Here is a 27,720-nt window from a genome sequence, read left to right as displayed (position 1 = left end):
GCTGGCTCTAGCACAGTGCTCGCGGGGCCACAGCCGGCTGCTGGGGCTCAGGGCGTGAGCCCGGCCTGGATCGAGCCCCGCCGGGGCCCCTGTGCAGCTGGAGTCACTCCTCCCTCCGCCTCTCCCTCTCCCCTGCTTGTGCACACGCTTTCTCTCTCTCAAGTACATAAATAAAATCTTTTAAAAATAAAAACAAAAACAGCCGACAATGCAACGTGGAAAAGCCGGTGCAAGATCCACGTAAGACCTTGTGCGTCCCCACGCTGTGTGACCGTAGCCGTCCCGTCAGCTCGAGGGGAGCAGAGACAGCGTGTGACGTCGCCGGATGGGACAGGAGCAGGCCCGGGTGCACAGGGGCGAGGCCAGGGCTCCCAGGACACGGGGGCGCCCAGAGGGGCCTGCAGGCCGGGGCACATGCCCGCCGGCCTGCTCTGGGGGGAGCGCGTGCACCTGTGGTGTGACCTGTGCCTCTGTGTGTCTTGCAGGAACCACGGTCCCCGCGCTCCTGAACAGCACCTCCAACCAGCTCTACCTGCACTTCCAGTCCGACATCAGTGTGGCCGCTGCTGGCTTCCACCTGGAATACAAGAGTAAGGTCCCCTCTCCCCGCCCGGCCTCCCTGTCCCCCGCGGAGCTTCCTGGATGCGAACCTGAATCCCCCACTTTTACCGAGTGAAGCATTAGGGCTCGGAACCTACTTAAAAAGTTGCATGAAAAAAAAAAAAAAGTTGCATGAGCGTGGGTCACACGAAATCTCTATGAAATATGAAATCGTAAAAAACAAACTCCTGAGGAGACACACACGCTAGTGTCTGGAGTAACTGGCCAGATGCACGCGTATCTGGCATAACTGTCACAAAGCACAAAGCGTGACCGTCTGTTCTGTTCCTGGTTTCCCTGTGATAGCACATGCTCATATCCCCATCCCGAAACCTAGAAAATCCTAATTTCCAGACAAATGATGGTCCTCGGGCCCCTGCGCTCCTCGACGCCGAGGCTGTCGGCGCAGACCTAGCACGGAGCCCCACGCGCCGGCTGCTTCGTGTATTACTCATTTTAATTGGAAGGAGGTATCGCGAAGGAGACGCTAACCTTTTAAAAATGAATGCGCGAGTGAGCTAATAGTCTGATAAATGGGTTGGCAAAGGTCAAAGGCGCAAATCTTCTCTGGCGTTCGATGATGCAGGTAAACCTGGCAAAAATGAAGTAAGAATTTCCAATGAGAGGCAGGTTTATTTTAGGACATGTTTTCAAGCACTAAAAATGCTTAATGTTGATATTCATCTTCTTTAATAAGCAGCTGCAAATAAGCAAATACATGGATAAGCTTTAATAAGTGATCTTTTGAATTGAGATAAACAGTTTGCTGGGATGGAAATGCATGCATGTTTTTGAAAGGCCCGATTTCCAGCTGATGATAAATATTCCGAACCAGACACAAACCACAGGGCTGTTTCTCCTTTCAGTTAAATCTCCCTACTTATTACAGGCATTTGTATGCAAGTTTATTCCAATTTATTTGAATAGGACTACTTTGGTGACAGTGTGAAATGATACTGTGGATGTTATTTATGTAGGAAATGTCTGGGGAAAAAAATCTGCTACTTTGATACATTTTGTGAACATCTGTAGATAGGGAACCATCGACCGTATTTATGACGGTGTTAATAAATTCACTAATATTTTTAGCAGTGTTACAAATGATGAATGCTGCTACCTCTTTCCCTCAAACTCATCTTGTGGGTTCCGGGCTTTTCACTCATTTCTTATAAAAAGAGGTGCGAGTTAAATAATTAGGCTGCAGTTACTATTATGTACACGTAGAGCTTCAACAATATAATTATCTACTTTCCACTTTGTTCCCAACCAATACACTTCATTAGGAGAGAAAGACTAAGGTATTTCTCACTGAAATGAATCTTGTTTAAAAATCCAAATTACTCGGTATATTTACTTTTTAGTTGGCCACGCATAATGCTACGTTTTCATTTGTTAACCTTTGTTTTGAGGGATTGTTTTCCGATGCTACTACCGTATCTCCCGTGTCCTACATGTCCTCCCAACCTCCTGCTCGTTTCCCTGTTTTAATGCTTTGGGCCAGAGTTCAAAATACGGGTCACATCATGTGTTTGTAGAATTAATCTCATTAAGGCCAACATCAAACAGTCTAAGGACTGTTGAATTGAGCTCCCAAAAGATTGTCTAATATTTTTAACCTGTTGACATATTTTCCATCGACCTCAAAATAGGTCATGTCAATCTGCAGCCCTCGCAATTCGGATTTGTCACTAAAATTGATATACGTGAAATAATAATTAAAAACAACGACAGCACACGCACTCTATGCCAGGTCCTGCTCTGAACGTGTGACAGCTCCCTACTCACGTGTCCGCGAAAAGCCCTAGTTTTAGGTGCGCCCGGGTCTTAAGGAGGATGAACACAGGCCGTAGTCACACTGCTAGTGACCCACGGAATGCAAGACGCTTCATGAAGGCCATTTACCGAGCCCTGGTTATCATCCCAGTGAGCTATCGGAGAGGCAGCAAGCACTGCTATGTTCTACAGATGGTGACCCCAAGGGTCAGGAGCAGGTGGGGACACACGGGAGATAGAGGAGCTCATGCGCTGGTTTGCCCGGACCCCAAAACAGAGCTGCTCTGGCTGGTCCACACCAGGGCTGTCTGAGGACTTTCCCTTTCCTCAGTGGGAAGGAGCCCCTAGACCCTGGTAACCGTCACAGTCCCGCATTCTGCATGAGCACCAATAGGAATTTCCCAAACAGAAAACAGACATTTTTTTTTTTTAATTTGAAGGGATGAATTATAATATGTTAATGATTGCAAAGCGATTGTAGGAAGGTCTGATCTGACACATGTGAGCTAGGTTCTCTTGCGTGACTGGGTAGGAGCTCAACCCCTCAGCATCACTGAGAGCTTCGTGAGTTCTCCAAGCCAGCTGTCCTAACTTTTACATCATTTTTCTGGATAGGACCTTTGACATTGTTACGCATAGAAGGACACGGGGGTCGCCCTTGCTCTGGGCTCTTCTCTTCAGACAAACTCCCAAAACAGAGCAAAACTAGCAAAATATCGGGAAACCATAAAGATGTATGCAGACGGTGACGATACCGGTTTACCCTGGAAATTACAAAATCTGAGCTAAGGGAACGTAGCATGGACATGCTGCCAAGGAACAACATGGCGGCAGCGACCCTGGGAGTCAACACGAAGAGAGCAGATGTCATATATATAAATACGTATTGTTTATTGGTACACATGATCTATCTGACATGGGTTTATTGACTTCAGTGGGATTTGGTGGGAGAAGAGGTAATAAGATTGAAGCCATGTGCCCTCTTATAGAACCTTTCTTTGTCTTATTTGTATTTTGTGGATTCTCCCCTCTTTTCCTGCCAGCTTTTGGTTTAACTGAATATTTTTATTGCTTCAATTTATCTCCACTATGGGCTGACTAGATAAAACTCTTAAAAATGTAATGATCTGTCTTGAGTTTAAAAGATACATCTTCAGTATTTTAGCACAGCTTAGCCTCAAATGATATTATGTCATTTAGTGTAAAAGAGCCTTACAAGCGTGTATTTCTAATATCTGCTTTCCATCCCTTACGGTATGTGTTGTCTTGCATTTTATTTTTACCTGCTATAAAGCCCACAAAACATTTTTACTACTTTTGGTTTTCATATTTCTACTACTTTACTACAATGGTGATCTTTTAGAGTAAATAGAAAATAAGAAAAGTAAATATCTTATATCCACCTTTGCTTCTGGCATCTTTGGAGCTCTTTATGTCTCTGGATTCATCCCAGTTTTTGTCTGAGGATCTTTCACCTTTCTTGCAGTGTAGTTCTGATGACAATAAATTCTCCCAGCTTTTGCTTTAAAAATAAATGTCATTGTTTCACCATCATTTTTTGAAAGATATCTTGCTGGGTACAGAAGTCTGGGTTGATAGTTTCTTCCTTTTCAGTATGGCAGGTGTCACTCCCTTGTCTTCTCACTTCCTAGTTGACGATGAGAGGTAACCTGCTATTCCTTATGTCTGTAGACACGGTCTCTTTTCTCTGGTTTACTGCGACACTTTGTCTCCACGTTTTATTTTCAGCAGGTTAATTATAATGTGTCTTGGGGCGAGTGCATGTAGATGCGCAGTCATCCTGACATTCTTGGCATCCTCCGATCTCTGCTCTGACATCATCTGTTAGTGACAAACAGATCTCGCCTGTGGCCATCCCAAATATTGACTCCTCCGCATCCCCTTTGGCTTCTTTGGGGACTCCACTCACATGTAGGTTAGACTGTTGGACGTTGCTTCTCACTTCGTGGTGCTCACTTCTGTTTATTCACTCTTTTCCCCTTGCGTTCTGGTTGGTGTGATTGCTGCTATCCCTTCTTCAGATCCACTGAGGGCTTCCCCAGCCATGTCGCCTCCCCTAAGGAGCCCATTAGAAGATCTCTTCATCTCTGATATTGTGGGTCATCCTCCTACTGAATAGAATTTTCGTTTGACTTTTTCTATAACCATCTCTCTACAATCATTACTCCGTCTCTGTGCACATGCCAACTTTCTCTCTAGATTCTTTAACATATTTTTTATAGTTATTTCAATATCTCTGTCTAAAATCCCCATCCTGTGAGTATGTTCTGCATCTGGCTTTGTCACTTTATCTCTAGACAAAGGATTACTTTTTCTTTTTTTGTGTGTGTCTCAAAACGTTTTTAAACCTGGACACCAAAAAAATAATAATGATAATAATAAAAAATAAATAAATAAAAATAAATAAATAAACCTGGACACCTTGAGTTGAGTGGTAGAGAATGCTTTTCATGATACTAATGCCTAGATATGGGCACACCACTGCTGTTAAGGATCTGAGGCCCCTCGGCCCCCAGGTGAGCTGGCTGCAGTCCCGTTGCTATGGCTGCTTGCAGTGCACTTTGGATTTCCCTGGTGGTGAGCCAGCAGCACCATGTGCTGAGTTCAAGGGCTGCTTCTCAGTGGTGGTGCTCCACCTTGCTGCCAGTCATCCTTGGTCATGTTTCAGAAGAGGTGGTCTCCCCTCTCTCCAAACTCTCCCCCTCCCAGTAGACTGCCATTACCTGTCACTCTGTGCTGGGCTCATGCTGGCATCGGGGCTGTGCTGCTCTTCCCTTCCAGCCAAGGCCAGACCCCGAGAGTCAGCACTTAGGGGTGACACGTTCTCAGCATCCCCACTCTCCCTCCCTGTCCCCAGTGCTATGAGACCGTAATCTTGGGATCTGTAGAGGGCATTAAGCCCGTGTTGGTTTTCCTTCTGCAACCTGGATACCGATTCTCTTTTTCCATCTACCTTCTCCAAGCTATAGTACCGCTTTGCCTATATCCTGGAGGTTACAGATTTTTCTGCCTCTGCCCTAGGAGTTTAACACTTTCGATACTTCCAAGTGAGGGGTTCAGGGAAGTATGTGATAGTCCATGCCCTTCTCTCCATGGGAACACCGTCTGGGGGCTCCCTCCAGGCTCCTGCTCTACCCCCAGCATTTCTCTACATCACCTGTGGAAGGAAGGACACACTCCCCTCTGTCTGGATCCTTGAGCTATTTGAGCCCGGTGCCTGGCCTTTGCAGTGTGCCAGGATGTTAGCTGGTTTGTTTTGTTCTTTCCTAAGTGTGGGTGTTGGTCCTCTTTGTACCACATTCTGTCACAGAGATACTTTCCATGTCCTGTATGTCCTGGAACTGGCTATTCTTTGGAATTGCCATCAGCACGGTATCTGCAACCTCATCTCTGATGACTTCAAGAGAAGTTATGACGTTACAGTTTAGATTTTCTTTTTTTTTTTTTTTTTTAGATTTTTCTCATTGTTAAAATGAAAGCAGTGCTTTATTTTTCAAATGTCTATATCCCAAGTGGAAGTGGAAATTCTTTTATGGGCATCCACTTGTTCAAAGATAAATATATGAATAACCAAATTTTTTTTAGGTTAACCATGGAGAAACTTTTCTTGAATCCTCATTTGTAAAAGAAATTATCTATCTATATCTATCATCCATGTAGCACACACACATAATTGCAATGTAGTAACAACATAAGATTCATCATAACTATGAAAAACCTCAGAAGTATTTACAGATAAACTATAAATTAAATTTAATGTATATTTACATTAAATATATTATTAACAGAGTATAAGCCCATCTAATTTAGTACTGTTTCCCATTTAGAAATTTATTGAATAGAAACTGTTTATTCTGATTTTTACATATACCTGTGATTTTTAATAGTCATATTTTTCACGATTAAAATCTTCTCTATGGAGGGGCACTTGGGTGGCTCAGCTGGTTAAGTGTCCAACTCCTGATTTCAGCTCAGGTCATGATCTCAGAGTCCCGAGAACTAGCCCTACAGTGGGCTCCATGCTGGGCAAAGAATATGCCCTTTCCTTCTGCCCCTTACCCCACTCCCATGCATGCACATGCTCTCTATATAGAATAAATAAATAAGTCTTTTAAAAGAAATATTCTCTATTAAATTAGACCATTAGTATGGCTCAGTTTATATTTGTTTCTGTCTTGCTAAATTGGAAGATATTTAATTTCTAATTCTGCAACGAACTATACAATACCCCATGGAATGCATCTATCCCACGTTAACATGATAAACCCATGAGTGATTTGACCTCCAACGCAAGGCTGCTGCAATCATGCAAGCCTCTTTAGTTCTCATATGTGGCGTTCAGTCAAAACAGCACTGAAATAATGCATGTGTGCAAGCTTTTTTATTTCACTGCTTTTCTCAAGAGTTCATGAGCGTTTTTTTTTGTTTTGCTCTGGTTTTGGTTTTGTTTTGTTTTCCTACCGAGATTCACTATTGAGAAGCCTAGTTGGTTAACAAAATATTTCTGGAGTCTGTACGATATGACATTTGTCCTCTGGGAGGCAAGTGAGACAGGGAAGCTACTCTGCTTCCTGTATAAATTTCAGGTATCTTGCAATACATAGAACTGCTATCATTCAGCGTTAAATCCAGCTTTGAATTTATGGCAATACAAGCAAAAAAGAAACAATTTACTGACATAATTTTCTTTTTAAAAAGGATGGAACATTTAAAAAGAGAGACTGCTTTCTAGAAAATGCAGAAGTGAACTTTACAGTCATGTATCCGTTTTTGATATAACGTAATATAGTTAACCGATTAATTTCCTTCATGCTCGTTTTCAGTGACTCAGTAAGTGCTATGTTTTATTTCCTTGGTGTATCCTTTTCAAAACAGGAATTGAGAAAGAACAAACTAAAGACCGAAATTCTAGAAAATGCACTGAGCGTTTTGCAATCAAAAGTACTAAACATTTTTAGTTGGATACTATCACAGTTAAATACTGACAACTTCAATTAGCCCTCTGTGATGGTAATGATTATTATAAGTAGGTGGACATTGTTAGTGAATGTTTTAATGGCACTGTAATATTATATTAAGACTAATAAGGTTTTCTCAACTTGAATGATGATGGGCATGAATAAAATTGCAGGAACTGAGAGAGTGAACAAGATAGAGCCTCAATATAACCCTGGGGGTGTTTACAGAGATTTCATTCTGTGTACAAAGATTAGAGCTCACTGCTTCCCACCAAGTGAACATGGTGTAAACCAGTACTTGTTCGATTGTACAATGAAGCGATCATCTTAATCCCTTCGTGTTAAACCCCTTTAGTGTTTATTTCTGTATTGATCACTTGTTGACCCATAAGATTTTTTTTTTCTAAATGTTCTTATTTCAAAGCATCTCCTGGGACCCTTGATTAACTTTTAGTTTGGCGAGCAAGGAATGCCTCCCCAAATCCAACTGCTTTGGGCCACATCAATTGATAATTTTTAAGACCTTCCTTGTTTTTATTAAACTCTAATAGTACTAAGGACCACAGAAGTATTTAAAGTACAGTTGTCCCTTGAACAATGTGGAGGTAAGGGGTGCCAGCTCCTGAGTGGTGAAAATCCGCGCGTCACTTTTGACTCCTCCAAAACTTAACTAATAGCCTCCTGTTGACCAGAAACCTTACTGATCACACAAACAGTCAATTAGCTCGTGCTTTGCATGTTATATGCATCAGGTACTACACTGTCACATTCAAGCCAGCTTAAGAACAGAAAATATTATTTAAAATATTATCAGGAAGCAAATATACACTTACAGTACTGTACTGTATTTATTTCTTTTAGAATCTGCATGGGAGTAGACCCACCCAGTTCAAACCTGTGCTGTGCAAGGGTCATCCGTATTATAAATCCTGGCTTTCATTTTACATCACAGGGAATTCCAAAGATGCTCCTGAAAATATGCAGTCTTTCTTAGGAAATCATTTCAGGCATTCAGCATCGCCAAAACTTGCTGTGGTGACAGGAGACTCCCAGCTTTATTTGGAGCTGAGTGTAAGACACACACTAACACCCACAAAACTGGTAACGAGTATTTCTTCTTCCCTGGGATATTTCAGCATTTTTACAAGTATCCCATTCAAGTGAAAGGTGCGACCTAAGTGCCTTAATCTCATGCTTCTTCAGCTGACAAAGAAGGGATTGCAAGAAAGTTTCTCTGTAGTCTTTGGAATCTCAGACATTAAATTTGCCAAGGGGCAAGAGTGGAATGTATAGGACTGAGGACTCATCCTAAAATTACGTCCGTGGAGTGTCACCTGCTGTTCCCCCTCTTCTCTAAGAGGTGTGTCTTAGCAGAACATGTATTCATCAGCCGGCCTCCTGCTTGCTACTTGAGAGAATCATCAATCATTAAATCAATTAAATCAATCTGCTACCCGTGCTGCTCGTGACTCAGAGAGTTGCTCGCGTGAAAAGGAGCCTGGTTTCCAATTAGCAGTCGTCATGTGGTACATCTGCCCTTGTGACTCATTTGAGACTGCTTGTGTGTTTGATGGTTCTCCCATTTGGAGTGGCTTTCGCAGAACATGCAGATTTGCCTTAATTTCATCTCTGGGTGATCATTGCTCCCCCCTTTCCTCATCTGCGTTCCTCCTAAAGTAAATGGTGGGCATCTCTGCAGTCATCAGGAATCATTTGTGCATCTCTTATATGCTCTCTTCTGTCCTCTAGGCTCCAAAGACAGAGTCGTGGGGAGACAAGCAGGTGTGGGCTCCGCTTATGGAGAATTTGCATTCTAGTGGCAGGCATAATAAATGAGAAAACCTGAAGTGTCTGTGGTGGTTACAGATTGTGCTAAGTACCTTGGAGAAAATAAACGGATTCCTGATGTGCAAAATAATGGCAGCGCTCTGGTTTAGACTGAAAATATTTCTTGAAGGAAGGATGGAAGAATGAGCGGTAGTCAGCCACAGAAAAACACTTGAGGAAAAGCATCATAGTCAAAGGAGACTATTGTCCTGGTGACCGTGGGTGGAAGCGTGCCCAGCACACTCATGAAACTGAAGAAAACAAGTCTAGAGCCAAAGGAGCAGTGTGAACAGTCAGAAGAGAGGCAGAGATAAGATCCAAGAGTGAGCAGGTGGGACGATATCTGGCACCTTGTAGCCCAGGATGTTCCTCTAAGGGCGATCAGAAGTCATTGAAGGTTCTCATCAGGGAGGTAGCATTGTCTGACGTATTCTTCAAGCAAGTTGAGCTGTTGAGTAGAGACCAGGTGGTATGGGGTGTGAGGCAACAGTAGAGGGGCAACTGCAACAGGCAAGCAGCTCTGCAGCAGCCAGGAGGGGTGACGTGGCTCTGTGGGGGAGGGGATCTGCGAGGAGACAAGGACCTGAGATGGGGATGGTACGTAGGATAGATGGCATCTTGGATGGACATAGAGCGTCAGATAAAGGGGGCATCAGAAGGTCCTAGAGTTTGGCCTCGAAAAATATATCTGATTTGAGTGTCATTTGCCAAGATGGTGGGACGTAAGCTGTGACTTCTCCGTAGAGTCGATCACACCACCCCAAACGTGTTCAGAGTTCTGGAAATACGCCTAGTTAATTTTCATGTAAACGAGCAACAGAGAAATAGAAGGAAGTTTTATTCGAGTTTAATTTTTGCAGTGACCCAGACTGTTCTGTTTGATGTTTACCAATTTTATGATTAAAACACGTAAGAAGTTGTAGGGTGAATAAAGTTTGCTGATGAAAGCCATTTGGTCTTTTCAGCTCTTCTGTTGTCTTTGTTGAGTTGTGGGTTAGTTGTCGGTGCGACTGGTTTTCTCTTTTTTTTTTTTTTTTTTTTTTTTTTGCGACTGGTTTTCTCATCCGAATGTCTGTTCACAGGCTATTACCTCGTGCTCAACCACAAGCGTTTTCTCTTTATCGTGGACTCCTGTGATGTGAGGTTACACATACATGGAGGAAAAACATGATTGAAATATGTGCTGGTTCTAGACCGCCCTGTGAATCCGCATATTTCTGAGAATGGCAAGGAACTGGCTTTTCTTTTTGCAGCCTACATTATAATTTTATAGATCGTTTAGTTTTGGAGGCTGCTCTCTTTCATTAAACCCTGCACTGCTTAACTGAGGCTGTGAGTGTTATAGAAAAGCAAAATGGTTGAGCAACAGTGAATTTCTGAGTTCAACTCTAGAAAAATTACGTGAGAAATAGGCACTGGGTGTTAAACTAGCTTTATCTATACACTTATAGATCCTCTCTGCCCACATAATGGGTAAATGTAGCGTTTTCGTCCTTCTAGAAATATTCCCAAAAGGACCCACATGCAAAAGTATATTGCTTTATTGACAAGTAGTGGCCACATGATAATTATTTGTTTTTTTTTTAATTATTTAATCATTTCTTTGGTTTCAGGATCTTCTTACTGGTTTAAAACTCATGATATTATTTTATCAAATTCATCTCTTGGATGGTAAAACTTAAAAGATTTCTCTATTATCTTGCTGGTCTTGCCATTTTTCCACGGTAAGTAACTGAGGACTAGAGAGGCTAGAACTTGACTAAGTAATGAGGGGGAGGCTCTGTGATGTAGCCAACCACGGCTAATCATTCAGGAGAAGCCCAGTCCTCTCAGATTTTGGATCAAAGCTCTAGACACAAGGGAGCGGATGCGAGAAGAGTTCTGAGTGTTAGAAAGGGAAGCGGTTCTGGAAGAGGAAGTGACGCAGGGCTGGTTCCCTCGCCCCAAACCCTGGGGTTCCCTCCGCCTGTTGTTCAGAGTTGTCTCTTCCTGACGTCCCTTCAGGAAATCACAAGGAGGCACAGGGGTCCCCTCCCAGCGGGCGCTCACCACATTCCCCCGGGGCGGCATGCGCTGCTTGGTAGGATGCTGGTCTGCAAGGAGGCCTTCCGAGCGCTTCCTCCTTACGTCACTGGTGTGTTTTTCAGTTAAAAATATGTATTTCACTAAACCTTGACATTCTTCTCATTCTTCGCATTGAACACGGCCCTAACTTCCCACTGGCCCTTCTCTTTCTGCTCCTTTCCAGCCCAACACCGTACCCAGATTTATGCCCAAATGTCTCTTTGGTCACAACGTTCGTCCCTTCGCCTCCTTACCCTGGCGCCTCTGCCTAATGTGGCCACTGGTTTTATCACCCACCGTTTTCCCTCAAGCCATTTAATTTGGTCAGTTACAATCCACCAAATACACGGTGTAAATTATCATTTTCATGCGAGGGATTTCCCTCCCCCCCCAAGTCCTCTCCCCCACTTCTCTCTGCCTTTCGGAGATCCGTCTTCCCACTTCCTCCAGGAGCCACTCAGCCTCCCCGCGCTGCAGAGCCTTCCCTCACTATGTCAATCCATGTTCATTTCTTTGACTTTTATTTTTATTTAGCACTGATTATCCACATACTTCAATTACAGCACATTTTCCCTTGTATTATTGTTCTTTATGGCCTTTACACACAATTAGACTGTTAGTTCTTTGGGATCCCAGGAAATATCACCCTTCTTCCACACCTCCTTTCTTTAATCTCCATATAGAACTTAATAAATTGTATTGGCTCATTTGTTTGTTTTCACATGATTTAATTATTAGGTGATAATGTCCAGTTGTGTGGGGGGGTGGAGAAAAAACTTAAAGAGATACAAGGGATAGATCTGTGATCATATCTGGTTTTTGATAGTCCATTGGAAATGGAGATTGCATGATTCACTCTTCTGTGTGAACAATATTTATAAAGAGTTTCTCATTTTCTGCAGATGCACATGATGCATGGATTTGTTAAAAACTTATATTGAGTAAGACTCTGCTAGTTCTTGGAGGATCACAGTCACTCATTGGAAGGAGGTCTTCCCAGAGAATGAGAGGGGTGCACACAAGGAAACTGAAATGCAGTGGAGCCCGTGCTGTGGTAGGGAAGGCACAAGTCAGGGGGCCTTGTTCACACGGTGTCACGTGTCTGACTCGACACCTGACATACTTGTCCCCACTCCTTATTTTTTATTGTGGTTTAAAAACACATAACTTTAAGCTGACAACCTCTTAAGTGTGTGGTTCAGGAGTGTCATATATATTCACAGTGTTGCACAACAGATCTCTAGGACTTTTTCATCTTGCAGATCTGTATACGATTAAACAGTAATTCCCCTTCTCTCCTCCCTCCAGCCCTTGGCAGCCCCATTTCTACTTTCTATTTCTGTGATTTTGACTATTTTAGATACAGTAAAATCATACGCTATTTGTCCTTTGGGGCCTGGCTTATTTCACTTAGCAAAATGTCTTTGCGGGTCATCCATATTTCAGCCTGTGATGGAATTTCCTTTTAGAGTTTCAATGATCTTCCGTTGTATGTAAATACTGCACTTTCTTCCGTCTGGACATTTGGAGCGTCCACCTTCCAGGTATTGTGAGTAATGCTACAAATATTGAGTAAAATTTGGTGTGCAAATATTTCTTTGAGTTTTTGCTTTGAATTCTTTTGAATATATATACCCAAAAATGAGATTACTTGATCATATAGCTTACTCTCTTGTTCTAGTTCCTTGAGGTGTAAAAGTTATTTATTCGAGATCTTCCTTCTTTTATACTGTAAACATTTAGCTAGCACTGTAATTTTCCCTAACTCCATTTAGCCTACATGGTTTCTGATAAGAAATCCACTGGCAGTCTGATAGGAGGCTCCCTGAACATTAGAGTTTTTTTTTTTTTTTCCCCTCTTGCTGTTTTCAAGAGAAAAAAAAAAAGACATATTATTTTTGTGTTTTTGTCTGTGATCGTTTGATTATGATGTGTCTCAGTGTAGGTTTCTTTAGATTTATCCTGGTTGAACCTCTTTGAGCTTCTTTAATTGGTTTCTCCATTTCTTTCTTAAGATTTGGATAGTTTTCAGTCATTATTTCTTCAAATAGATCCTGCTTTCTTTTCTCTTTTCTTCTTCTTTCTGGGATACCCATAATGCCCATACTGTTCTGCTGGATGGTCTTCTATAATTCCCTTTTATTCCCCTCTGACTTGATAATTTTAAATGGCCTGTCTTAGTCCAAGGTTGCTGGTTCTTTCTTCTGTTTGGTTAAGTCTAATGTTGATCTTCTCTAGTGGATTTGTCAATTCAGTTATGGCATTCTGTAGCTCAGAATTTCTGTTTGGTCCTTCTTTATGGTTTCTTTATTGATATTTTTATTTTGTTCATCTATCTTTTTCTTGAGTGGTTTATTTGCATTCTCTTATAATTCAATGAGCAGTCTAATTAGGGTTATTTTGAATTCTTTGTTTAGTAATTCATATTTCCATCTTTTAGGGTAGGTTTCTGAAGATTTAAGTTGACCTTTTGATTAATCCACTTTTCCTATTTCTTTGTATGTGGTTTTAATTTCTGTTTCAATTTTGGCATTTTAAACATCAGCCACCTCTCCCAGTCACTGCAACCTGGTTTTATAGAGGGGTATCTTTCAGCAGTTGGCCCAATGAGATATTCCAGAGAATGCTTAGGGCTTTTCTGAGGATATGTACTCTGTGGCCTTGTGCATGCATCAGGAGAGGTTTGCTGGTTGCTAATCAGGAGCTTCCCTGTAGATCTGTCTGCTGCTGGGGCCTCTCAGATTGAGCTCCCCTTCTCTGCCGTCTACAGTACTGTGGATTCCAGTGTGTTCCGTGTGTATTGCCTTTGTTCTCAGGCACCAGCCTTGCATCTGTTCCTAACAGCCCTGAGATTCAAGCAAAAGAGAGACCAGTCTCTTGGGCAGCTCTCTAAAAAGTCAGAATATTGGATCCATGGTCCACTGTTCTCTTTCCCTTCACAGGGAGAACTCGGGAGTTGGGACTTTCCTTCTAGTCATGCTCAGTGTGTCATGGAGGAGATCCCTGGCCGTGAATTTTCCAAACAACTTCAATGCAGTTGGCTTTTGCTTCTCTGGGGTTCAGGAACCTTGTAATTGGTTTCTGTATTTCTTCCAAGGGCAATTTGTCTGTATTGTTGTTAAGTTGGTATCTCCATTGGGGAAGAAGGTTCTAGGGCTTCCTATTTTGCCATCTTGAGACACTACTTCTAGACTTGATGATTTTTTTAAATATAAGCTAAACAGTTGAAGGACTAGTTACTTTAATTCACATCATTCAAAGAGCAGAGAATATTTTTTAAAATATTCTTTTACTTTATTATTGTGCTACCAATTTCTTAGTCTTCTAACAAATAGTATGTTTGGCCTGAAAGTTTGTACACAGTTGTAGTTTTTTTGTTTTTTTTTTGTTTTTTTTTTTGTTTTTAATGATATGAGTAGAATTTTTGAAACCATGCTCGATAAATTTTAAGTAAAATGCAACATATTATTTTTTCACATTTATCTTACTATGTATATGGTTTATTTGCATAGACTTCTGACAGTACAGATATTTTTATGTAAGAGTATTCATATTAATCTGCAATGTTTCCTTAAGTCTCTATAATAATCAATACCATAAATGTAGATTTATAATGATCAAATATCTATATGAAAGTGTTTAGTATACAACTTAAGGAGATGATTGAATACTAATAAACATGAGTCAGCAATATCTTTTTGTAAAGGGCCAGAGGAAATATATTCAACTTCAGGACTAATGAAAGGAGTCAGTACAGAAAAAAACAAACATGATCAGTTTTGGCTCAAGGGACATTGCTTGCTAAATCATGTTATATAACACCAAGCCAAGGGAAAGATAACCAAAATAATCAGTATATTTTACTAAAAATACATTCTTCAATAAGTTCCTTGATTCGGTCAGTTAATCTTATTATTTGGCCTATTGAATATTCAGAATTTCAATTAAATTTGAATATTTTGTATTTGCTTATTTTAAAAAAAGCAAAAACATATTAATGTAAAATCATGTGTTAAATATTTGTATGTCTACATATAGTCACACGTATTAAATGTCTATATTTTATTTAATAAGTATTCCCATTAATCTATCTGATATATTAATTAAACAATCCAAGATACTTTAAGAAATTATTGTCATTGTTATCATTTTAAATATATAATTTATATAATTGACCTTTTATTCAGAAGCTCTAAAAAAGACAATAAATGTGGTTATAGTCAGATTATTTTTGTGTAATTGAGTTTAAGTTCAAGTGTAAGGTTTGACATCTAAAAATTTCAACTAATTTTAATGTTCTGATTTTCTGAACTATATGTGTGTCTAGTAAAATTTTAATTGGAAAAAAATTTCTTTAATTTGTAATAAATATCTCTATGTCAAAGAAGACTGGCACAGTTTTAGCTTAAGTGATCGCTCTCATCATGAAGAAAAGCAAAAAAAAATCATCCATACGCACATTACTAAAGACCCTACATTAGACAGGATGTTTCTCTTTTCACTGCATGTGAGAGGATGTTTAGCAATATGTCACTAGGGATGGTTAATTTTCATAGCATTTATTCTTTATTAATGGAGAGTATGAGAACATGTTATTTAGCAGCTGAAATATTTGTATCTAGTAATTATGGTCATTTTGCCATAATTTGTTAGCTTTTTATCCATTTGTCAATTCAATAATCGTATACATGCTTCTTCTAGGCCATGTGCTAGGTGCATGCTATGTACAGATTGCCTTAGTTAGCTCTGCCTGCTATAACAAAACACCACAAACTGCGTGGCTTCAACAACAGACATTTATTTCTCACTGTTCCAGAAGCTGGGAAGTCCAAGACCCAGGGGGTGGCATATTTGGTTCCTGGTGACAGTCTGCTTCCTGGCTTGTAAACAGCCACCATCTCAGTGTGTGCTCACATGGCCTGTCCTAGAGTGTGCGCGTGGAGAGAGGTCTCTTTTCCCTTCACATAAGGGCACTAACCCCTTCATGAGGTCTCACCCTCATGAATCTATCTAAACCGAATCATCTCTCAAAGACCTCCCCTCCAAAAACCACCACCTTGGGGATTAGAGCTTCAACATACACATTCTGGGGGTTGAGGGACACCCAAACATCCAGCCTATCGCACTAACGAGGAAGAAGGAGCCAGTTTGCGTTCCCCTGGAGCCTATGGTTTAATTGGGGAAACTGAGCAAGTTGCTGCACCAGGAGCAATCTTAACTTTGATATGTAAACAGAGCTCTGCCGTGTGGTGATGGGGCACATAATTCACTGATATTCAGAAGGCAGAGTGTGTAGCCCGGTGAGGCCGTTTCCTGGCCTTGTGAACTTGCAGAAATTACTTTCCCTCTCTCCATGAATGAGGATGTTGGACAAGATCAGTGCTCCTCACAGTGTTCTGCAGGACACTGCTGTCCTGTGTTATTCATGGGGAGTCCGCAGACCAAAATGGTCCCGTAATCAAATACATTTTGGAAATCCTTCAAATAAAATTGAAGAGGATTCATCTCTGCAGGATTTCTCTGTGCCTTTAATATACTATAATACTTTCAAATCTCCAAGAGAGATAAAATATTCTATTTCCCCAAATTTATGCTCTGACTTCCCTTGACACTATACACACAATCCCTTATGCTTTAAAGAATCCTTATGATCTACTAAATGGGAAGAATAGAGAAAACCTTTATTATGTGGACTTAACATGCCCACAGTTTACAGATAAGAGAAAATATTTTTAGCTCCACATACATGCTAAATCACTTAGACAATGATTTAAAAAGTAGTTTCTTTACTTCAGTTGCTGTTATATTAATTATGGAGTTTTCCCTATACACACTCTGTTGTCATGGAGATGTATTGACTCATAAAACAATGTAATGGAGAAGTCTGAATGTGCAGGGTGACACTTGTTATGTTTATGCCTATGTGATCATGGCATCTGACATTTATTTCATGGATTGTCAACCTCCCGTGGCATCTCCCTAAGTGAAAGTGCGATGTCTTTATTCACCTATTTTCCAATACAGTGTCTGACCTTTAATGCGAGTTTTGATTTATGGGTTTACAGGGACTATCAGTAACACTTCTGTTTTAGGATTTATCTTCCCAAGTGCACATAAAGAAAGGTTTTTTATCTACTAGTTTTGTGTGAGGGGATGGTTATTACTAATTTAGTTTCCAAAAAAAATGGGCCTATTTTTTTCTTTTCCAAGTTAAGGACTAGCCCATGTACCCCTATAGTGCTGCTGATGACCTACCTAGTACTTAATAAAGCTCACAGATCTGCAAATGTTCTTTGACCTCTTTGCCCTTGTCAGCTAATCCAGCTCTAGTGACCTTTCCATTCGGGTCTGCTTTCTCTCGCTGTGTTTTTTTATCTTGATTATTGTTTTGAGCAGTGCAGCTCGAATAACATACTTATTTTCTTTTAAGTTGTGAACTTTGAAAATCATACATTATGCCAGTCAAAATGAGGACAATGCCAAGTTGACAAAAAAATGCTCAACGTTGTCTCAACTATGTCTACACGAGCTCACTTTTCCTGCTCCCCACATTTGACGATCATTGCATCTTTATCATGGATTTCAAAATTATTTTCATTTTCAAGATTTAGTAAAGCATTCTCCATTTTACCTAATAAATTTAGGATAATGGTTATAATGCCTTCCAGAGACTCCATGAGGCTACTTGTTATTTTCTGGTTCATAACTTCCACATTTGATGGTCACTGGTAGATAAAGCCATTAGGCTGTAGATTTGATCAAACTAGGATACTTGTCTTTTTTAATGGCTTTTTTTTGTTGTTTGTTTTAATATTCTTTGCCCTCTCAGGGTAGACACATGGGGAGATACTTTTTTGGCTGCCTTCTACATCTAATCCCAACTTTATAAATCAACGCATTTCAAAATGTCCACACATTTTTACATGTGAAAGTGTTAGAATGTACATCTGTGGCTGATATGGTACAAATGCCATGCTACATAAAATATTTCTCCCTGTGTCATTGCTTGTTTATAGCAATAGGTCTAAAGCTTTAGAACACTCAACAATTACCTTCATTATCACATGTAATCAGGATACCTCATGGTTCAGAATCAGGTGGCTCATGAACCACCTTGTAAAGAAACCTAGCTTTATAGCATTTGCTGTTTCATCATTTATGGTATAGAATGTAAATATGCCGTACATTGAAAAACTGGAAATCTTTTCTATAAAAACTTTTGCTTACAATATGGCGATATACTCTACCAGATGTCTCTCTTTTTGAAAAATTAATTTTGAATTTTCCTGCCAGATGGTTTTGTATCACAACTTCATTTTAGAGAAGTTCTGTTGTTTGTATAGCTCTTCCAACGTGTCTCGTTCTGTGTCTAAATCAGTACTTTTTAGTCGACCGGCCTTATGACTGACTGTCACCGGTGTGATGCTTACCATTACCCATGACTTACCATTAAAAATCAGTTTTGCGCCAACAACTTTCTTCTAAAACTCTTCTCTTTCTAGGTGTTGTGAAGAGTGATGATATATGCACGTATGGACTTAAACTGACCTTCCTTCCTGCTCATATTTATTTTCCTACCTTCTTCTCCTATCTTCTTTATATTTCTCGCTGATTAGCATAATGAGCACATGCAAATAATCTGACCTTTCTCTGTACTGAAAATCCTTCAGCCTACCTCCTCCTTCTGTCCCCTACTGGTCAGAAAGCCCATTGTTCTGTCCGCTAAGGGACAACTTGTTGCCTCATATTGTTACCAGCATTTCTGGGGCTGCTTCCCCTCCTTCCCCATTTTCCTATTTGAGCCCATAATGCACAGGGTTGCTCTTTCTCTAGACAGTTTACCCTGATGCCGGAATCACAGGAGATGGTGCGGCTCCTCTGTGTGTGAACACGGCTGCCTGGGAAGGCATTTCAAACCCAGCTGGTTTGGGGGTCTGAATCTGCCACACCTTTAACTCTCCCCTCTGCTAGAGTCTTCTTTTTTTCCTAAACCCAAAAATAAGAATCTTCCACTCATGACACAGATCCACCGTTTTCACTGCGACCTGGCTCAGTGTTGCCGGCGGCACTGCATCATTAGGAGAGCAACGTGATGTAGGGATCATAGTCGGGCTCTAGCCCAGGGTAGTTCAACAAATACTTGTGGATGATCATATCAATCACTTCTTTACTTGTCTATATGTGAATATACATAGATGCTATTGCTAGGAAGCGTCCCTAGAGATACCGGATATCCTAGTGCTGTTAACGTCTACTGTGTACTGGAGACCTAGGGACACTGAGAGTGAGGAAGATGTGTCCTGTCTACAGTTCAAAGATCTGGGTCTGCATAAAACTGCTTCCTGAGTCTCATCACATCAAATCCTGATTAAAAGGACTTTTGTATGTTTTTAGTTTATTAAGAAAATATATTGTAATTCCTATAGGTACGGATAACTGCAAGTTATTATTTTTTTCCAGAGGATGAATGAGATTTACACGTAGAATTTAAGAAAGGAGAAATGAAAATGAATTAACATATAATAAATGCATACGAATCACAATGTATCAAACAAATACACTAGGTAAAAGCCTATTATATCATATATGTAAAGGGATGGGTGTTTCATAACTAGAATTTAATTTTGAATTACTTATTGCATTTTTTTAAATTTCAAAATATGTTATCAGCTTATTTTGAACAGTTTTGGGTTATCGATAGTCTCTGGTCTCTGAATGCTCTTGAAGTATGCCAAAATGATGATGTGGCATCAGTATAAATCGGCTTTTTAGTATTTCAAATTGTAATTAAATTTATACCAAAGGTATTTTAAGTCCCAACCCCCCCCCCACCCCCCGCAGGAGCAAATAAAAAAATAGTGCTAGGTGGTAGGTGATCTTGTTAAGCTGTGATAAGAGAAAGGGTGAATTTTAAATGAAATATATATTCTAGGGTTAAGAAAAACATAAATTAGACTTATACTAACAAAACAAGATAAAGCCCTAAGTGATTGTAGTTTTGTGTATTTAGTAACGTTATCATCTATAAACATAAAGCCCAACCGTCTAGAAATTTAGTGCTGGGCCCCTGAGAGATGGGTTTACATACATACCTGTACCTGAGAACTCCACCTGTTAATCTGACTTCGCTCTGCCCTTTCCTTAATCTCAGACACAGGGGGTCAGGATCAGAGCAACATAGAGCATCCAGGATGACAATAGACCGTCCTCAGCACGTGCGGTTTCCCCATGAGCTGCCCGTGCAGGATCTCTGATCCGGATCCAGGCCTGATGCATGAGCGGGAACCATGTAGCCTCACATTGACTCCTGCTCTCAGAAGCACTGCACTTGCTGGAGCCCCTCTGGGAGCCCTTAGAAATCTTACCTTTGCCTGTTTTTTAAGTGGAGTTTGATGGGACAGTGGGGTGTGCAGCACAGGAGCAGAGGAGATGTGCCAGCCCACAGGCGTGGACACGGCCTTGCGTGCAGGGCAAGCCACACGCACCCTCATTCTGCCCTGGGACCCACAGTTGCGCAGCTGGGGGCCCTGCAAAGACCTGTTCTTCCATTTCCTACCAGGTTTTGCCTCTGCATTGATTAAGGTGACCCCCGCTTCCCCATCTCAGCCATATCACCCGGAGTCCCCAGCCCCGGTCGGTTCACTAATCTGACCAGTTCATTCCTGTTAGTGTCATGGCCCAGAACTCAAGTGTACATCCAAGGTCACATGGAGAATTTTAAGCTGAGCTGCTCGAATGTCCTTCCCGATCCGTTACCCTGCAAAACCCATCAGTCCCGGGTAACCTGGAATGAGATTGGACGTGGCACACTGATGAGAAGGATTATTTGCAATCCCCACGCCTTTAGCATCATTTCAAATGCATTTTTTTTTTATTCTATAAAACACCATAGCTGCCTATTTTGTCTGTCTGTGCTATGGGCTTTATACGGAGAGGTATCTCTGCTAACTCATTAATTTCTCTATATTTTAGGCTGAGTGCCAGTATTATGTGATACGTTAAAAAAATTGTTAGTGCCCTAACTGAAGGCAATTCCATCAAGAAAAGTGCCCAATTATAGCCTTAGGATCTGTAAATATTGGCCTGTTTACTGAGAACACTGAGAATTTTGTTGTCTTTAAATGAGAGAGAGAGAAAAAAAATCTCTCTCTCTCTCTCTCTCTCTCTCTCTATATATATATATATAAATTATACATATATTTACACTACATACATTTTATATATTTTATATATATATAAAATATTTGTTCTCGTGTTATGTTTTTCTGGAAGGGTAGAGTTCCCAGATTCACACTTAAAATTTTTCATAAATATGGTCAACCCTAGGGGATCCCTGGGTGGCTCAGCAGTTTAGCAGCTGCCTTTGGCCCAGGGTATGATCCCGGGGTCCTGGGATCGAGTCCCGTGTCAGGCTCCCTGCAGGGAGCCTGCTTCTCCCTGTACCTGTGTCTCTGCCTCTCTCTGTCTCTCTATGTCCATCATGAATAAATAAATAAAATCTTAAAAAAAAAAGATGGCCAACTCTGCTTGAAGAACAGCAGGAGAGCACTGTCATGGGTCTCGCATGTCCAAAGAAACGTGACCTTAAAGGCCCTTCTGAAGTGTGCATGCGTTGGCTTTGGAGTGTGTAACGGGGAACTTGGAAGTGGCCATTGTATTGTTTAAGGAGAACCTTGATGGACTCGTGCTGGGTGTGGGATGTAGTCATGGTCAGGAGGTAGCTAATAACTGACCTAAAGTCCCCTGATGTCTCGTTGGTAGGACAACGAGAGAAATAATCAAGGTCGTTGTTCACTTCGTCAGGAGGAGAGCAACAGGGGAAAGAACTGTTTTATTATTCAGAAAACCAGGAATATCGTGTATGGTACGTGCTTCCTAAGCCCGTGTCTCTGCCTTTCTGCAGCCGTGGGCCTCGCTGCGTGCCAAGAACCAGCCCTTCCCAGCAATGGCATCAAAATCGGAGACCGGTACATGGTGAACGATGTGCTCTCCTTTCAGTGTGAACCGGGGTACACCTTGCAGGTACCTTCCTTCTGCGTGTCGGGAATACGGAGGGTTGGCGCGGGAATCCTTGGCGGCTCGGGGACGCCAGTGCCAGAGAGCTGCACCCAGAGAGATGCTTTAGCTGCTCTCCTGCTGTTTGCAAATCCAAGTCGTCACACGGAGCCACGCGTGCTCCTGATGTTCACTCTAGCGTGGAAATAGCTCCTGATGACCAAGCTCTCTTCCGCAGTTCAGCACCCTGTTTTCGTGATTACTTTATTTCCAAATGTACGTTCCCCCCGTGAGCATGCAGATGAAATTGTAAGACACAGAGTGTTGACACGAGTCGCGTTCGTGGCACTCCTGTGGCCTCCAGCGCGAGGTCCGCCCTGAGTCCCGAGTGTGTCCCGTGGGACAGTCGCCGTCTGCTACCTTCTCTAGCAGGTGCTGCGGTGCCCAGGTCACTCCGGGGACTATCGAGGAGTCTCCATCATTTTTTTATAATTTTGTATAAAAGTTTTTTCAGACTTTTATAGCCCAATGTGTACCAACATTCATCATTTTCTCCGTTACTGTGTTTTCCGGGCTGATCATATATAAGCGTTCTTGCGAAAGAGCCTCTCGGGGGCGCGTGGCGTGATGGCTCCGATTGCCGCTGCCAGCAACGATGTGGGTCATCTCAGGCACAGGCTACATGGGCCAGTAGGAATAGTCACGCCTAATTACGTGTCTCCTCTCCGTTTATTTTGGGTAATAGAGTACCTTTTTGGCTGAACGCTCATTACCACGTTGAAGCGGATCGTATTTTAAGGAGAAAGGTCTTAGTTCTGTCCTCCAACAGTTCTGTGGCAAAGTTTGAACAAACGAGTTTGGGAAAGAAAGCAGCAGGCAAGAGTCGCAGAGGACGCGGTGGCACGTGGGGACCGCGGGGAGGTCCTTCCCAGCACCGGGGCGCCGTCCTTGCTGGAGCCCGGGGCACAGGCACGGGTGGTGCAGGCCCCAGAGCCACGCTTGCCGCCCCCCGCGCCCCACCCCGGCCGGCAGGGCCTTTCCCGCACCTTCGGGCCCGGAGCACGTCGGTGGGGAAGCGCCCGAAGCCTCCTGAGCTGACTGTTTAAGGCAAATCCCAGCCGTGTTCTGGTCTGGAGAATTCCAAGGCCTAGCCCAAGGGCTTCGTTTGTAGGGACCCCCCCACCGCACCAGTCTACTTGGATGTGCCGTCAGTATGTCCCCCCCCACTTTTTTTTCACTTGCTTTATACTCAAAAACACACTCCCACACGTCAATCCTTGCTTCGCTGCCGGGTGTCCGCCGCCTCCTACCCCCCCATGGTGTCGCTGAGCGGCTACCCTGAGGACCTTTTACGAATGACTCCTTTGCAGCCCTCAGAGGAGACAGAAAGGAGGGTCCCGTAGGGCCCTGGCTTACAAAGGGCTGTTGAATCAGGGCTGGCGGACGAGGCCCGGACGCACCTGCGGCACCTGCCCCTGCACCTGCACCTGCACCTGCGGAGCCTTGGCCCCGCTCATTAGCTCCGGATACAAACGCAAACCAGGCTCTCCCTCCGTCCTGCTGGGGGGCGGGGGCAGCGCTGACTCCACGAGCTGCGGGCTTTGCCTTCACGGGAGCCAAACAGGGGCCCGGGTTTGTTTGTTTGTTTGTTTGTTTAAGTTGCTAAGTGTCAGCAGCACAGTTGCCAACACATCAATGTACCCAGAGGCACAGCGCCTGTGGCGACCGGCGTGCCTTGCACACTTCGCACACGACTGTGCCTGGACGTGCCCGCCCGGGGAGCCTCCTGGACCGGGGACGAGGGTGCCGGCCCCGACACTCAGACGGAACCCGGGATTCCCCTCTTCCCCAGGCCGGTTTCAGTGCTTCTTTACAAGACAAAACGATGAAAATCCTTATGTTAAACTAGTAACTACACAGAGTCCTGTCTCGTGTTGGATCCGTTGTATACATTTCAGCTGGAATCACTAATATAAATCGTTTGTGCCAAAATCCATGAGAGAGTCTGACCGAGGCTGGTAGCCGATGGCCCTCCTCTGGGCAGGCATCTATAACCGCCTTTGCAGGCCTTCGCACTTTACGTTTTCCATAATTCAGGAAGAAATCCATTAAAGATAATTTAACGGACCACAAAATGAGCGCACACCCAGCGTGAACTTTAGCAGGAGCCGCACTGCACGGAACGTCTTCTCTAAGAATAAATATAGCCTCCTTTTGCTGTAATGACTTTTTAACATATCAGATAGTATGAGAAAATGAGTTTTGCGGCAGATGAATCGAGGATGAAATGTTCCCGAGCCTGGGGAATCCGTCTGTCGTTGATAACTGCATTAGTGCAACTTCTTGTTTGATGCGTCCCCAGCGTGCCCGCGAGTATTTAGCATGAATCAAAGATTTGTTTTCAACTGTCTCTGAGCCCGTTGTGGGCGGCAGGTGGAGACTCACAGGATCAGCGCGCAGGGCGGAGAGGACCACCGAGGCCCAAGGAAGAAAAAACAATAAAAACCGATGGTCTGCACAGAGGTGCTCTTTACTGGCTTCCCTTCTAGCGTGAGAGGGATTTCGGCACAAAATGTTCAGAATTTAACCTGCTGCTGTGTGATTAAATGGATATAATAGGACGGGTCTGTTTTATTTTATTTTTTTTAAGATTGAAAGTTGAAAACTTCATATGTTTAAAGGATAAAGAGACTGTGGGCGATGAGGATTTATTTTATTTTATTTTATTTTATTTTATTTTATTTTATTTTATTTTATTTTATTTATTTTTTATTTTATTTTATTTTATTTTTTTTTTTATTTTATTTTATTTTATTTTATTATTTTATTTTATTTTATTTTATTTTATTTTATTTTATTTTATTTTATTTTATTTTATTTATTTTAATTTTATATTTTTGAGGATTATTTTATTGCCACCACAATCATTTGGCAGTTTGTGAGGTTGCGTGATAGTAACACGACTATCAGGCCTCCTTCTTCTCTGATGGAGGAACCGACCCAGTTCTCTGTGGGACCATAGGGGCGTGTGAGTCGTGGGTGAACGGGAAGCACGAGGGGACAGCGAAGATGCCTTTCGTGAGCAGATTACGTATCTCTGACCTTCCCCCCTCTGGACCAGCACCTAGTGTTCACAGCCTCCCAGACCGAAAGTCGTAACTTCTGATGATTAAAAAATAGAAAAAAGATGTGTTTCGCCCAAGCCATCCCGTTGAGCAGGGAAAGGGGCATGTCCCAAATAGTCACCGAGAGGGACCCTGCAAGATTTGGGTTTTAGCGAGAAGAATTACAATGGTCATGGGTTTTGGTTTTTTTCTACCTTGATTCCAAGTATGTGATTCATGGACAAACATTAGTGCAATACGTTGCACGATGCCTGGTGTGTCGTTTATAAAGGGAACCACAGAAAGTACGGACGTCCTCGCAGCGGAACTTTGCACGCTCTTCCTTTGGTCCTGTGAGCCTTACCTCCTTTTGTCTCACACAGGGTCGTTCCCACATCTCGTGTATGCCGGGCACCGTCCGTCGCTGGAACTACCCATCCCCCCTCTGCATTGGTAAGGATGCCCCTCCTGCCCCTCCTGCCCCTCCTGACCCTCCCGATGGCGTGTTGCTGTGCACGTGCCCTCAGTACCCTCAGTACCCTCAGTGCCCTCAGTACCACTAGTACCATCAGTACCCTCAGTACCCTCAGTACCCTCATAAGTACCCTCAGTATCCTCAGTACCCTCATCAGTACCCTCAGTGCCCTCATCAGTACCATCAGTACCCTCAGTACCATCGGTATCCTCAGTACCCTCAGTACCTTACCGATCACATCGTCATGCAGGAGGTGTGGCAAATACTGAGCATGCATCTTGTCCCACGGATGTACTAGCTCAGCTTTTTTGTCATCTGTGGACCGACCCCCGTGGATTAGATGTCACATTGCTAGCTCAAGGCACCGAACCAAGGCAAATTACATCCGTACCAGAAGGGCCAGTGGATTAGTTACGTAAGGAACGAACACAGTGGGTCTGGAAGTCTGAGCCGTGTTCCGTGTAGGCCTTTAGGCCTCTGGAAAACCGAGTGTCCAGAAACGAAATTCAGAAATACCAATGAATGGATGGATCGGAGGGATAGTGTTTTATAGGAGAAGCAGAGAGACGGCCCCCGTGGATGTGCCCATTAGGACGGGCTCAGCCTGCCTCTTGAGGGAAAGGAGCTCCCAACACAGCATTGCAAGGAGAACAGCCTGGGTCCTGGGCCCACTTAACCTCTTGTGTGGAGGCTGCGGTGGGGGTCCCAGGGCCGCCCTGGGCACAGCAGGCCCCATACCCACAGCTGTATGTCTGATGCAGAGTCTCTGCTTACAGCTCAGGTGACCACAGGACTGTCGGGTGCTACCCTCACCTTTGCGACTCAGTATACCCTCCCCATCTGCATACCTCCTGCCTTCCCCAAACCCGCTCCCCCTCCAGAACCCCCCTCCTAGGTGACCCCCATGATTATCACTTGTTTTGTGTGGTCTGGATATGACCTCAGCTTCCATATGGTTCCCCTGGGGGCCCACCGCTTCAGGGCTCCCCAGTCGTGATTCCCAGCAGCAGTCCTCAGCATTAGGGTCTCCCCACCGTCTGGCGCCTCACAGGCCCCGTCTAGGCGATGGCCATCCCTGGTCACAGGGTCCTGACCTGCGCTCCTGCTTCAGCAGGGGAAGAGCTTGCTCCCCACTTGGGGCCTCGCAGCCCTTGGCCTGCTGCACAGCCGTGCCCCGGCCCGGAACAGCACGGCCCAGCTTCATGGGCGGCTGGGGATGCGGCCCGGCACCAGCCCCCTGCCCCCTGCCCGCACTTCCCACAACGCCTACTGCCCCACTGCACACCTCCAGCGCGTGTGCCCTCCCCGTGCCCTGGGTGGCCCCCCGTCGGGCCCGAGGCAAGCGGACACACGGCGATGCACCTGCTGCAAATATGTCCACAATATCTTGTTTCTGGGGCCCGAGGGCCGCAGCCACGAGTCTCGCAGCAGTGCCCTGTGAGCACGTAGTCGGCCCTCGGGAGCTGATTCCAGAAGAACGTCCGGGGCTGGCGGTCGGACCGCATGGCTCATCCCGACAGTGACCGGGGTGCCTCTCCTTATGGAATCTGCCCTTTCCTTATAGGACATCCATCTTCCTGTTTATTTTTCAACGAAGAACCTTCCCGTAAACTTGAGAATTGAAATATTTTTAACTTTGAACTGAAGTCAGCCCACAACGGGTATTCAGTCAGAGTGTGTCGTTGCCGGCACTCTGTTTTGTGTGAGGACATGTTTTATTCAAATAGTTAATCCACGTCAGCCAAGTATAATTGATTTTTATCTTTTATTTAGCTTGTCTCATATATTAGCAAACGTCGAAGATTCAGCAACTCCCGTAGCTAACCTGCTCACTCCTAACTTTTTGCGAGCAGTAGAGGAAGGTTTCTCATTGGAAAACTCACAAACAACCCACGGCAAATCT

The 27,720-nt window shown here is 43.3% G+C and overlaps 1 protein-coding gene across 2 annotated transcripts in view; it reads left to right on the top strand.

The window, feature by feature from the left end:
* Nucleotides 1-27,720, top strand: part of CSMD1 (CUB and Sushi multiple domains 1) — a 1,870,054-nt gene that overhangs the window by 1,664,980 nt on the left and 177,354 nt on the right. For both annotated transcript variants that reach the window (XM_077848529.1, XM_077848528.1), the window contains exons 37-39: nucleotides 486-590; nucleotides 22,147-22,265; nucleotides 25,726-25,795. In XM_077848529.1, coding sequence (XP_077704655.1) covers nucleotides 486-590; nucleotides 22,147-22,265; nucleotides 25,726-25,795 — 294 coding nt within the window. The remainder of the gene's footprint in view (nucleotides 1-485; nucleotides 591-22,146; nucleotides 22,266-25,725; nucleotides 25,796-27,720) is intronic.

The sequence above is a fragment of the Canis aureus genome, chromosome 15 (genome assembly GCF_053574225.1).
Source record: "Canis aureus isolate CA01 chromosome 15, VMU_Caureus_v.1.0, whole genome shotgun sequence".
In the NCBI taxonomy this organism is placed as follows: Eukaryota; Metazoa; Chordata; class Mammalia; order Carnivora; family Canidae; genus Canis; species Canis aureus.
Note: the sequence above shows the minus strand (reverse complement) of the source record. Positions and strands in the feature narration are given on the sequence as shown.